General features: G+C 53.7%; 1 protein-coding gene and 1 pseudogene across 1 annotated transcript in view; one reads left to right on the top strand and one right to left on the bottom strand.

Moving 5' to 3' along the window:
- Nucleotides 1-5765, bottom strand: part of NEURL1 (neuralized E3 ubiquitin protein ligase 1) — an 86754-nt gene extending 80989 nt beyond the window's left edge. Inside the window, exon 1 of the mRNA XM_056120550.1 lies at nt 5604-5765. Coding sequence (XP_055976525.1) covers nt 5604-5688 — 85 coding nt within the window. The 5' untranslated portion in view covers nt 5689-5765. The remainder of the gene's footprint in view (nt 1-5603) is intronic.
- Nucleotides 5766-5858: 93 nt separating this feature from the next.
- Nucleotides 5859-13125, top strand: LOC130029423 (U6 snRNA-associated Sm-like protein LSm2; annotated as a pseudogene).
- The last annotated feature ends 676 nt before the right edge of the window (nt 13126-13801 follow it).

The following is a 13801-nucleotide window of genomic DNA, read 5'->3' as shown; positions in this document are numbered from 1 at the left end:
CTGTAGAAAATTTTTTAAATAAAGAAAACGTAATCTGGAGTTTATGCCCAATTCAATCAGCATAATCAATGGCTGAATACAAAGCAATACACACACACACACACACACACACACACACTTATTTTGGAGCTTGAGACCACACCTGGCTTTCTGTTCAGAGATCACTCCTGTTAGTGCTTGGAGGACGATATGGGGTTCTAGGAATTGAAACTGGGCCATTCAGAAGAGCAAATGCCCTACCCACCACAATATCCAGCCCTACCTAATATTCCCTCTGAAAGATAAAACATACTTTTAGAAGGCTGTTCATATTTCCCCACTAAACTTTCTTAATTCTCCTCTCCTCATTCTTACTCAATTGTATATTTGTAGGATTTTCATATTTCATGAAAACTTTAAATTTTTTTATTTATATACCTGTAAAAAAATAATTTTTTAAAAATACATTTTTATCAACTGATGGGTTTACATTTTTCTGGAGCTTTAGGAGTTTAGCTTTATTCATTTATGTGTTTAGATGTCACCATCTCCACAATGGGATATAAAGAAACATGATGAGGAAACAAATGGTCAATACCATTGGAAATGGAGAATTTGTCTATAAAACCGAGTTTACGTGGGGGTGGTTAGGACGTGGTGAGGTGGGGGTGGTATTGGAATGATGTACGCATGAAAAGTATCATTAATGGCATGCGTAAATCCCAGTACCTCAATAAAAAATGGTTTAAAAAATAAAGAAATTAGCTTGCTCTTCAAGCCCATGCTCTCCCTTAAACATGGACCTTGCTTGCTGCCTAGATGCTTCTCGGCTTCCCTATTTCCACTCTGGAGAAGCCTGTCCTCCTTACATCTTCACAAATAGGTTTCAATAAGAACTTTCTTGCTTCGGGGCTGGAGAGATAGCACAGCAGGTAGGGCATTTGCCTTGCACGCGGCCGACCCGGGTTCGATTCCCAGCATCCCATATGATCCCCCTGAGCACTGCAAGGAGTAACTCCTGAGTACAGAGCCAGAAGTAACCCCTGTGCATCGCCAGGTGTGACCCAAAAAGAAAAAAAAACTTTCTTGCTTTGGGGCTGAAGCAATAGTACAGCAGGTAGGCATTTGTCTTGCACACAACCAACCCTGGTTTGATCTCTGGCATCCCATATGGTTCCCTGAGCATAGCCCCAGGAGTAATTCCTGAGTGCAGAGCCAGGAGTAAGGCCTGAGTATTACTGGGCATGCCCTACCCCCCCCCCCCCAAAATTTAACTTCAGAATTGATAAGTAGAGTCCCTTAAATGTTGTAATGGTATCAAGGGCATATGCATATATCCAAACTCATAAAAATATAGAGCTGGAGAGAGAGACAGTCCAGAGGGTAGGGTGTTTGCCTTGCTTGAAGCTGACCCTGCATCCCACCCGTCCCCGTGTACCACAAGGGGTGATTCCTGAGAAGAGGAGAGAGGATGGCAGCGGTGAGGCAGCAGCTCTCAGCACTCTGGACGACAGGGCTGATGGGGTCATAAAATTTCTGCAGAAAATGACTGTAAGTGCCCTTTAAGCATTTTCTCTCCAAAAGAGTGGTTTTAAGTGAAACCAAACTGGCACCCAGGACAAAGTGTCAGGCCTCAGGGGGACGCGTGAAGACTGCAGGTTCCAGGCTCCGAAGCTGATGGAGCTGCCCCGGTTCTTGGTACTATGGGCAGCTAGCTGGCCGCCAGGGTGGCAAGAGCACAGCATGAATGAACAGGGCTCCTCGAGCCCCACTTGGCATTATCGAGGATTGCGGGCACCGGAGTTGAGGGTTCCCATGATGGAGGCCGGCTCAGACAACTCACCCCCTGTAATCCCTGCCACCATGTCTTCCCTGGACCAGACCACGCCACCAGTGCCGCCCACAGCATATTATGAAGGAAAGCCTCCCTGAGCGCCTACTGTCTGGAGGCCGTGGATGGGGACGTGTGCCCCTCAGCAGTTCCTGCTGGCCTGGTGGCTGCAACCCGTCCAGAGCGCCCACGCCATAAATGGTAGCACCCCTAGACCCGGTCCTGGTCCCTGCCGGGTCCACTGCTGCTGTTGCTACTGGACCCAGGAGGTGTGGCACCACTAGAGGGTCAGCCTGATGGGACCCTCAGTCTTCCTCACACCCCAAAACTGCTACTATGCCTCTGGCTGGACTCCAACAACTCAGGACCAACTTTTCTGAGAAATCAAACCACCCAAAGTTAGGGATGTGGGAGTCACGCCTACAAACCACCTCTGGCTCAATCATACAAACTCAGTTATTGGCCTTGTTCTGGAGACCTATAAATAAATCTCCAAAGAGATCAAGAGCCACAGATAGAGGCTGGAGTGATAGCACAGCGGGTAGGGAGCTTGCCTTGCATGCGGCCAACCTGGGTTCGATTCCCAGCATCCTATATGGTCCCCCAAGCACCGCCAGGAGTAATTCCTGAGTGCAGAGCCAGGAGGAACCCCTAAGCATCGCTGGGTGTGACCCAAAAAGCAAAAAAAAAAAATCCACAGATAATCTTGGATCCACAAAAGGCTGAACAGACTGGGGGTAGATCAGAGTTGGGGGGGGGCGGTGGTTTGCCTGGTGCCCACCCAACCAGAGCTACTGGCAGCTGTTTGCTCCCACAATCCAAATAGCCACCATGCCCCAGCTGAACCCCACCATCTTGGGACAGACCTCACTGATATGAATCTGCTGAAAATTTGGGTATGTTGATTTTGTTATTGGAATCTCCAGACTTTCTCAGGGTCAGGATGGGCTACCTTTGCCCACCTCCCTGTACCTCCAGAAACCCCAGCAGTCCGCACTCCAAAGCTGCCACCAGTTAAAAAAAAAAAACTAAAAACCTACTCTAGATGTACCTTCCCGATAAGAATGTTGAACGCCCTGAATAAACACAATGACCTCTGAGTACCCGTTCTGCAAACCACAGTGCACAAAAGGAGAGAGAAGGAGAAAGAAGAAAGCTGCCTGTCATAGAGGCAGGTGGGGGGAAAGGAACTGGGGACGTTGGTGGTGGCAAATGTACAGTGGTTGAGGGATGGGAACATTGGAACACTGCATGCCTGAAACCCCATCATGAACTTACAACTTTGTAAGGGTCTATCTCACGGCAATTCAATGTGAGAAGAAAAAATGTGATTCCTGAGTGCAGAGCCAAGAGTAACCCCTGAGCACTGCTGGGTGTGGCCCAAGACCAGTACACACACACACACACACACACACACACACACACACACACACATTAAACGTGCAAAATCAGTGATGGCTTGGCAGTTGGTGCTGACACAACCAGAAGGGAACCTGTAGGAAGCACCTGTCAAAGGTGGGAACAGAGCTGAGGGCCCTGAGTGGAGGGGGCTGGGCAAGAACAGAGAACCCCTCCCACACCAGGGCAGGCTCTGCATCTCAGGGCTGGAAGGAGCAGGGCCAAAGCTCTCTGTCCACCTCCAGGAGGGAGGCAGGGGCAGGGGTGAGGAGGTGCTGTGGATGGTAAGAGACTGCCCTCCAATCATTCCCTCTGAGGCACTGACCCCTGCACCCCAGAGGTCAACATCAAAGGGACTTCCCAGGACAGACAAGCAGGGAGTCAGGCCCAGAGGGCAGCGGCGAGGGCACGGGCAGTGAAGTGACGGGCAGTGAAGTGACTTTGGTCCCCCTCCTACCCACACTCTCCTTTGCCTGAAACCCTGGCCACAGGGGCCTCCCAGCGGCCCCTCCTAGATGACACCTCACATTCCCACAGTTCCAAGTTCCAGATAAAAGAGGTGCCATTCAGACGCCTTCTCTGGGCCGCCTGGTGGTCACAGACAGGGCTTCTCAAGGTGGGGTCACCTCGTTACAGGACCCATCTACGCCATGCCTTTGGCCCAAGGTGCCTGGCTTTGCCACCAGTCCTGATGGGTCACCCGAGTCCTCTGCCTTTCCCCGACTCTCACACGGAAGCAAGCAGCTCAAACGAAGGGGTGCCCCTTGTCTCCTGGGCGTTAGGAACGCTCCCACACCCGGAACCAGTCTTTCTACACTGACACATACTGCTCCTCTTCGATTAGGCAGAAACAACGCTCGTCCGCCGCCGCCAAGTTAGGAGAGAGGAAAAGATTTTAAAGAAGAGAAAGCGCGTGTAATCTGTGCGCCCCAGAGGAAACCCTCAGCCTGCAGGGGACGGCATTCGTTTCTTTTTAACCGAATTGTGATCTCACAGCCAATACTCCTTTATATCCTGGTTTTTGGTTCGCTTTTCCGCCAAGTCTGTGATCAAGAACAACATCGGAGAACGTTCCCCCAAGGGAAAACACACCACAACATGGGGCAGTGAAGGGGCTTTTCCTGGTAAAAATGGACCTGCCCCAAGCAGCCCAGCCACTGCCCACATCACCTGGTCCTGAGGACCAGCTTCTCCAACAGAATCACAAGGCCAATGGAATATCGTATTTCAAAGGGACCTGGATCTGGACTGACATATTAATTACCAAAAGAAAAAAAACAGCCTCCCCACAACCTATCCTCCATTGATTTTTTCAAGTCCAGCAAGAACTGGGGTTCTGGGGGAGTTGGGGTTGGAAGGCAGGACCCCGATCCTGTCTTCTGCCTTTCCCTTGTCTTGAAGGTTTGAACTGTGCAGCCAGAGATAGGACCACACCGCTGTCTGTCAGAAGTTGGGGTGTGCACCCTCCCTCTGCCTCTCTCTGGAAGCTAAAACAAGCCACGTGTGGGTCCCCCGCACACCACGGGCTCACTGGCTCTGCCCACCTCAGCCTTCATGGGAAAGGTGTTTGTGGAAGTTCTCCGTGAATGTCACTGCTTTGTCAAGTACTGTCCTTCCTGAGCAGGGTGGGTTCTGAGCAAGCCACAAGGCTTCCTTCCCTGTCTCCGGGCAGCCTTCCACGCCGGACGCTACCCAGGACAACTGCTGCCTGGAGCCCAGGGCGGTGAAGCATGTGAGGGGAACCTGTGGACCTGGGGGTGCTGGGGGAGCTGTGTTTTCAAAGGGGAATTGGAGGGAAGGGAGTTGGTCTGAGAACTAAAAGCACAAAGACCCTCTGTCAAGCGGAGCCTCTTCACTCGGTTCCAAGTAGTCAACCGACCTTTGGGGAAACCCGAATGCAGGATAATTCGGTGGATGCAAAAAGTCATCGCCCTTAGAGGACTCAGGCCCTTTCTTTCTGGCAGTTACAAGCCCTGGCGATTGGAAATGCAACTGGTGCTCCGTGTGTGACCCCCCCAGCCCTTGGCAGCAGGAAGGGAGAGGCGGACGCCTCCCCTGAGAAGCGCTGGCGGGCAGCGGGCCTGACTGGGCATCGCCCACCCACCCCCCACGCCCCTGCCCTTCTCCACCCAGGCCTGCTCGCCAAGCCCCCCCAGAACCAGGGCACTCCAGCGCAGGCCCGCCGGGGGAAGAAGGGGCGCGGACGCCAGCCTGGAGGGGTTGCCCATTACCTTCGCATCTGGGGCAGCTCCCCGCAAGTCCCCACCCCGGTCCAGCTGCGCATCTCTCGGCACCAAATGCGCACAGCAGGTGGCACCTCTGGGAAGAGGCTTGGATGGGGGGCGGCCGTCCCCGCCCCGGCTGTCCACCTGCGCCGCGACTCCCGGGCCCTTACCTTTGAGGTTGGCGGGGTGGCCCCGCGGCGGGCGATTCGCGGTTCCCCGGGGCACAGAAGAGACACTGGAGAAGTTGTTCCCCATGGCATCCGGGCCCGGGGCTCGGGCGCTGGCGGGGGGCCGGCGCGGCTGGACAGGAGCGCGGGGCGCGGGCGGCGGCGGGGTGCGCGCGCGGGGGCGCGCCGCCGGGGGGAGGGCCCTGCCGGGGCCGCGGTCGTCGGGCTGCCGGGGGCTCCACCGGCTACCTGCCGCCCATGCCCGGCGGGGGCGCGGCCCCGAGCCCGCGGGCGCTGGGGATCCGGCTGGCTGGGCGCGGCGCGGCGGCTCGGGCGCGCTCCCCGCGGGCCATAGAGTCGGGGCTCCGGGCGCGGGCGCTCGGCCGCGGGGCCTGCGGCGCGGGCTCGGCCTCGCTCCCCGCCCGCGGGGACGGCCGCGGCGGCGACGACGTGCGTGGCGCCCGCGGGGCTGGGTCTCCGGGGCCGCCCGCGCCCCCCGCCCGCGCCGTCGCCGCGCGTCCCTCGCCGCGGTTGTTATGGTGACAGCTGCGCGGAGAATGAGCGGCTCAGTGACACCCGCGCCCGCCCGCGCCCGCCCGCTTGGCTCCCGGGGAGCGCGGGGGGTGCCAGGCCGCCGCGGGGGGTGCCCCGGACGGGCGCACGCCGGGACCCCGCGCAGCAGAGCGGGCCGCAGCCCCCACGAGGTCCCCGGCTGGCCGGGCGCGCGGCCGGGCGGCTCCGCTTGACAACTTCCAGCGCATCTGGGAGCTGCCTGGCACCCAGGAAGCCCGAACACGCCTGTTTGAAGGAGCGGCTGCGTGAATAACGGGGCTTGGGATCTGAAGGGGTGTCAGGGGGTGGGCCCAGAACAAGTTCCTCCACCACCACCACCACCACCACCCCGCCGGGGGCTGCCCAGTTAATTGGGGTCCTGGGGGGATGTGGAATGACTACAAACGGGGCCTGCATGGAAGGATGAACTCCCTGAGCTGGGGGAGCAGCTCTTCACCCTGGGGAATGGGCAACTCTGGAACGGAAAGGCTCTGTCCCCTTCCGGAAAGGGGGCAAGGTGGGGGTCTCTGTGGCTGGAAGACTTACAGGGGGGCAGGGGGAGAGGGGCTCCCACAAGTCCCCTGCTCACCGTGACTTTTCCTTCGAGTGCCTCAGCCCTGTGGCCAGGAAGCCAGTGAGAAGGGGAAAGGGACTGTGGCCCGCTTCTCCTCCTGATCTGCCAGGGGTAGAATCCAGCCTCCGGGTCCCCAGAGAGAAACCACCTTCCTGCTCAGCTTGGTTCACTCCCCAGGTGGTTTCGGGCATGGGGAGCCCTGGGCTTCCCCGGAACCCCATGGAAGGTTCTTCCCTCCAGGCTTCCTACATGGCGCCTCTGGATCTCACACTTCCTGGGTCACCCCCTCCCCCCTGCTTCCCCATAGCTCTGTACCCTTACTCCGATTTTCTGGGGAAACAGTGCCTCACCCCTCTTATGCTCTGCCCCCTCTGGAGGAAAAGCTCTGAGCAGGGAGAGTGTCTGTCACCTCCAATGCTTCCTGTACACCTAGGACTTAGAAAGTGGCCAGCTCCCCCAGCCTGCTGCAGACCCAGGCCCATCTGGGGCCTGAGGCCTAGAGCCAGCCTTGCTGATGTCTCTGCCCTCCAGGCCCACCCCATTCCAGGCATCACATCCTTAAATGTCTGGGCATCTGGGCAAGCTGGAAATATCCGTGACAGCTGCTGCTCTCTGGGGTCTGGAGAGAAAGCCAGCCCCCACCCCCCACCTCCAGCCACTGCGATGCCCAGGTCACGTGCCTGGCCAGCTCAGAGTGGACACAGCAGGTCAGGGACACTGTCATCTTTGTAGGCGGATCTTCCTAGATTTCCTCCCACCCATGACTCATGCACCAGAAATCCCTGGGCTCCTGCTGGCGAGCACCTCTGCTCTATCTCTCCACTCACTTTTGCACACACACACACACACACACACACACACTACCATACTCGCTTATGCCCCCGCACCCACCCCCACCACACACCCCCCCCCCTCAGATCTGCAGGAATGAGGTCACTGTGAGCTGGGCTCAGAATCCATCCCAAGGAACTGGGTTCCCTGTGAGGGGGAGGGGTGAAGAGAGGCCCTGGAGAGATTTGCAGATGGTGGCTTGGGGGTGGGGGCAGCTGGGGCCTTCTGGGAGGAGTCCCACCCCTCTCACCCAGGGGAGAGGAGCAGGAGGAGGGGCCAGGGACTGAGGCAGGGGTGAGGAGGGCCTGCAAGAGATGGAGGAGTCGCAGGCCTATACAGTCAGTCAAACCATGAACTCTGGGCCAAGCAGGGAAGTGGAGAATGGGAAGGGGAATGGGGTGAGAGGCAGAGCCAAGCCTCCTGGGGGTGACACAACGCAGTCTGATCTTGGCCAGAGATGTTAGGGACCAAAGTGGAACTGAGATCAGGGAGAAACTCCCTCTCCTCCACCAGGACTGAGAAGCTGGTGGGAGCCTCAGGGCCGGGGCTGGGGACTGACACAGGCTTGGCTGTCCCTGAGACACCAACTCTACACTAGCTGGGCGCACTTCTGGAATGCTGCACCTCGGACCCTCCTCTCTGGGGTCCCTTGGCTCTGCCAGTGACAGATGTGAACTGGGGTGGAGAGACAGTGCAGCTGCTTCTTGCATGCAGCTGACCTTGCCTCGGACTCCCACCGATGGTCCCCGGCGTATCACCAAGGGTTACTCCTGAGCACAGAGCCAGGAATAGCTCCTGAGCACTGCCAGCTGTGGCCCTCCCCCACTCTGCAAGTTTCTGGAGAGGCCCGGACCTGCAAAGGGGGCTGGGAGGAGGAGGATTTGTGGTTAGACCCAGCACCCTCCCACCCACCCCACCCGACCAGAACCGAACCCGAAGGCTCCGGGCCTGCCTTCTCAGGCGGCAGGGAAGTGGCCCGCGCAGCCCCCCCAGGGCCCTTCCCGGGCTCCTCCGAGGACTGCAGAGGGAGAGGGGAACCCACGGGGAGCGGGGCTGGATGAAGTCAGCGCTTGGAAGGCTTCAATGGAAGCTATTAATAGCCGCAAGGTGGAGTTCTAGCACCTGTCGCCCTGGCAACCCCGCCTCCCCGATTCCCAGCCTGTGCCCCCAGGGGCGCATGTGCACGTGTGCGCCGACGCGTGCAGGGTGGACGCTGGGCGTGCTCAAGCCGAGCCCCGGGAGCGAGTCCTGGGGAAGGGACCCCGGGGAGAGGCAGGCTTCCAGCGACCCCTGCGCCTCCCACTCTCCCCTTCCTCCTCCAGGCCTGGCTCTTTTCTTAGCCGGGCTCTCACTCCCCAGGCTCTTGGCTCTCTCCTCCTCCCTCCACTCGCCCTCATCTTTCTCCCCTTCCCTCTGCCTTTCCCTGTTTCCCTCCACGTGGGACTCTCTCTCTCTCTCTCTCTCTCTCTCTCTCTCTCTCTCTCTCCCTCCCTCCCTTTCTCCCACCCCTATTTCCCTCCCTCCCACCTTCCCTCCCTCTGCCTCTCTTCTCTGTCTCCCTCCCTCCCTCCCCGCCTCCCTCCCTCCCTCCCTCCTACTCTCTCTCTCTCTCTCTCTCCCCCCCATCTCCCTCCCTCCTTTTCTCTCTCTCCCTCCCTCCCTTTCTCCCACCCCTATTTCCCTCCCTCCCACCTTCCCTCCCTCCGCCTCTCTTCTCTATCTCCCTCCCTCCCTCCCTCCTATCTCTCTCTCTCTCTCTCTCTCTCTCTCTCTGATAAAACAATAAAAATGGACTGGGGGGTTGTGGCCCAAGCCTTCCACATGCTGGGGCCTGGGGCTGCATCCCTGGCCCACTTCTTGGCCCCTCTAGCCCCACTGGGGGAAGCTCCTATGAACCATTCTAGAATGGGGTTCATCCATCTAAGCCATGATGGGTTCCCCTGAACTCCAAGGGACCCTTGTCTAGACCTTAATACTTTCCTTCCCAGTCCAGACACTGTTGATCTACTTATTTTTATTGTTGTTGTTGTTGTTTTTAGGACACATCAGGTAGTTCTTAGGCTTACTCCTGGCTCTGTGCTCAGGGGTCACTCCTGGTGGTGCTCAGGGAACCATATTCAGTGTTGGGGATTGAACTAGGGTTGGCTGCCTGCAAAGCAAGTCCCTTCGTTCCTGTACTATCTTTCCAGCCCAACAAACTAACTTGGAATAGAAAACCACCAACTCATCCCTACTGGCAATGGTGTTTCGCTACCATTCTATCTGCTACATCCTGAGAATGTGTTTATCGCCAAGCAATTGCACAGCGGGTGGGTGTTTGCCTTACATGTGGCTGACCCAGGTTCAGTCTCTGGCATTCCATCTGCAGCACCACCAGAAGCAACCCCTGAGCATCACTGGGTGTGACCCTCCCCCGCCACACACACACACACACACACACACACACACACACACACACACACAGAATGTGTTTATCTTGGAACTGGAAGTTTTATCCTTTAACCAATAGCATAGGTCCCAAACTCTTTTTCGGTCATGCATCCTTAGTGTTGATATTCTTAAGCATGCACCCTAACACATGTACAGAGGTTTATAACATCTGTGCATAGAGATTGAAAATCTATTATAAATCAGACACCGTGCACGCAAATGAGACTGAAAGATGAATCATCTGGAAGCCCTCACTAAAGCAGTAAGATAAATTATTTCTGACAAAAATGCTAAAGAACTGACAGAAGGTGAGCCTGGAACTAATAAGCAATTACAGCAAGGCTTTAGGGTATAAGGATAATCGACAGGAGTCAATAACTTGACTCTGAACTAGTGATGAACGAGAACAAGCACAGCAGGTAAGGTGCTTGCCTTGCACGCGGCCGACATGGCTGACCCGGGTTCCTCCGCCCCCTCGGAGAGCCTGGCAAGCGACCAAGAGTATCTCGCCCGCACAGCAGAGCCTGGCAAGCTCCCCGTGACGTATTCGATATGCCAAAAACAGTAACAGCAAGTCTCACGATTTGTTGTGAGACATTACTGGTGCCCGCTCAAGCAAACCGATGAAGAACGGGAGGATAGTGCTACAGTGCTAATAATAAATTTATAATAATAATTTATAATAATACCATTTGCATTTTTGGGGGGTCACACCCGGCAATGCACAGGGTCACTCCTGGCTCTGCACTCAGGAATCAACCCTGGTGGTGATCAGGGGACCCTATGGGATGAGGGGAATCGAACCCAGATCAGCCGCATGCAAGACAAAAGCCATACCTGCTGCACTGTCACTCCAGCCCCCCAATTTGCATTTTAAAAAGGAAATACTTTAGAGTAAATTGAACAAAATGTGTAAACAATCTATAGAAATAAAGCTATTTTTTAAATTCATTTTAATGTTGAAAAGCCACAACTGTTGACACTGTTCTAGAATTTAAATTGATTAGATAGCAATACATTTTTATTATTTATTTATTTTTGCTTTTTGGGGGTCACAGCAGGCAATGCTCAGGGATTACTTCTGGCTCAGTGCTCAGGAATTACTTCTGGTGGTGCTCAGGGGACCATATGGGATGCTGGGTCAGCCATGTACAAGGCAAATGCCCTCCCTGCTATATACTATAGCTTCGGCCCAGAGGAAAACTTTTGAAAAATCCAAGAAGATCTAAATAAATATAGAAATATCCCATGTATGTGGACAGGAAAACTCAATTTTGTCAAGATATCAGTTAATTTGGGGGTTTTGTCTGTTTGTTTGTTTGGGAGGGGGCCCAAGCCCAGTGGTGCTCTGGAGCTATCCCTGGCTCTGTGCTCAGGATCGACCCCTGGCAGTGCCCAGGGGATCATACTCAGTGATGAGGAGTGTGCCAGGGTCGGCGGCATGCACAGCCAGTGCCTTGCGTCCTGCACCATCTCTGCAACCTAAGATTCCAGTTCTTTTCCACATAATCTATGCATTCAGTGTACCCCAGAGGAAAGTTTAGTTAAACTACAGTATGTATTGACAAAGTGATTCTAAAGTTTTTGTGGAGGAAAAAAAAAGAATAAAAGACGAGTCAATTCTGAAGAATAGCAAAATTTGAGGACAGACACTTTCCAGCTTCCAGACTCTATAACATAAACTAGAGCAATCGAGACAGTGGGGCACTGGCAAGGAGAGAAACAGATCAATGGAAGAGAGCGGAGATGCAGTACTGGATCCATAGAAGTACAATCAACAGTTCTTGAACAAAAGAGGCAGATAAACAATGGAGAAAAGGCAGCGTTTTCAGCAAGTGATTCATGAGCAACACACAAAATAAAATAATTTAACCACTGATTTTACACCCCTCACAAAGACTAATTCAAAATGCATCACAGACCTAAATGTGATGAGGAAAATGATGCTTGGTTTTATTTATTTATTTATTTATTTATTTATTTATTTTGAGGGAAATCATGTTTTTAAAAAAGCTTCTAGGGGACCAGAGAGAGAGTGCAGTGGGTAGGGCATTTGCCTTGCTTGCAGCTGACCTGGATTCGATCCCCAGCATCCCATATGGTCCCCCAAATACCACCAGAAGTAATTCCTGAGTGCTAGCCAAGAGTAACCCCTGAGCATTGCCGGGTATGGCCCCGAAACAAAAAACAAATGAAAAAAATTTTAGATGACATAAAAGAAAATCTAGGTGACTTTGAGTTTGGGTATGACATTTTAGATACAATACTAAAGGCAAAAACCATTAAGAAAAGAAACTGAGAAACTGGAATTAATTAAAATTTAAATTTTCTGCTCTGTGAAATATACTGCTAAGAAGATAAGAAGAAAAAGCAGAGACTGGGAGGAAACATCTGCCAGAGATAGCTGATAAAAGACTGTAACCCTAAATACACACCGAACTCATAATATTCAACCACAAGGAGACAACATGTAAAAATAAATGGGGCAATCACCTTAAGAGACTCATCACCAAAGACAGAAAGATGGCAGATAAACATATGAAGAGATGTTTCTTATGCCAGAAGAAGCATGCAGATGAAATCAAGAATATACACACTTAGAAGAATGCCCCCATCCACAGCACGACCACTACCAAATCCTGGCAGGCCACAGAACAACAGAAGCTCTGACTCACTGCTGCTAGATTAATAAGCACTGTGGCTTTAGAAGACAGTCTGACAGTTCCTCAGAAAAATAACCATTGTGGGCCTCAGATCCCACCCCAGCCTCCCTCTGGGGGCTGGGAGGTGGAGGGGGAGACCCCAGCTGGGTTCTTACAGGCCTGGCCAGCACTCCTGCATGCAAGCACCATGCTTTTCTTTCCTTTTTCAAGTCCCTTGTGGGCAAGGACGTGGTGGTGGAATTCAAGAAAGACCTGAGCATCTGTGGAACACTCTGTTCTGTGGACGTTGGAGAATCTCAACATCAAAATAGCGGGTATCAGTGTCACCGGCCCTGAGAACTACCCCCACATGCTGTTGGTGAAGAACTGCTTCATTGGGGGCTCTGTGGTCAGGTATGTTCAGTTGTCAGCAGCTGAGGTTGACACAGTTACTACAAGATGCAGAAGGAAGGAGGCCCCGCAGCAGAAACAGTGATGGTCCCTCTGCTCTCTGTCCCAGCTTACTGTGTTGTTTCAGTAATGGCTTTTTAATTTTTTTTTTTTTAAGGAATGAACAGGTGAAAGAAATAACAGTGGGCAGCAACTATCCCCTGTTGAGAATGAAGACTAGATCCGTAGGCTGGAGGCTGCAGTACCAGCCCTTCTCCCTTCTTGCCCTGGACAATGGGGACCCTCCCCAGATCTCTTCAGGGCAGAGGGTGATCTTGGGGATGGAAGGAACCTGTCTCTCACTTCGGGAATAAAATTTATAATGCAAATTGGAAAAAAAAATAACCGTTGTCTCCAGTTATGCTCCTAGGTTGGGGCTGAAAACCAGATTTTTCCACACAAAAACCGAAATGCTCCCTATGGATGCTCATGGCACTTTGATTCATAACCACTGAAACTTGCAAGCAACCAAGAGGGTTTTCAGCTTGAATGGATCAACTGTGGTACGGCCAGACTATCGAATATTATTTGACGCTAAAAAATGAATTGTGAAGCCATGAAAGTCACGGGAGAACCTTCAGTGCGTGTGACTAAGTGAATGAAGCCAACACACAAAGATTACTGGTTATGAAAAGTCAAGACTAGGGAAATGGGGCCAGGGGTGATACAGTGGTTAGGGCACCACATTGTCCGTGAGCATAGCCAGATGCAGCCCTAGAGGC

Source organism: Sorex fumeus, unplaced genomic scaffold (assembly GCF_029834395.1).
Source record: "Sorex fumeus unplaced genomic scaffold, SorFum_2.1 ptg000043l, whole genome shotgun sequence".
Lineage (NCBI taxonomy): Eukaryota > Metazoa > Chordata > Mammalia > Eulipotyphla > Soricidae > Sorex > Sorex fumeus.
This window is presented reverse-complemented; position numbering and strand designations above follow the sequence as displayed.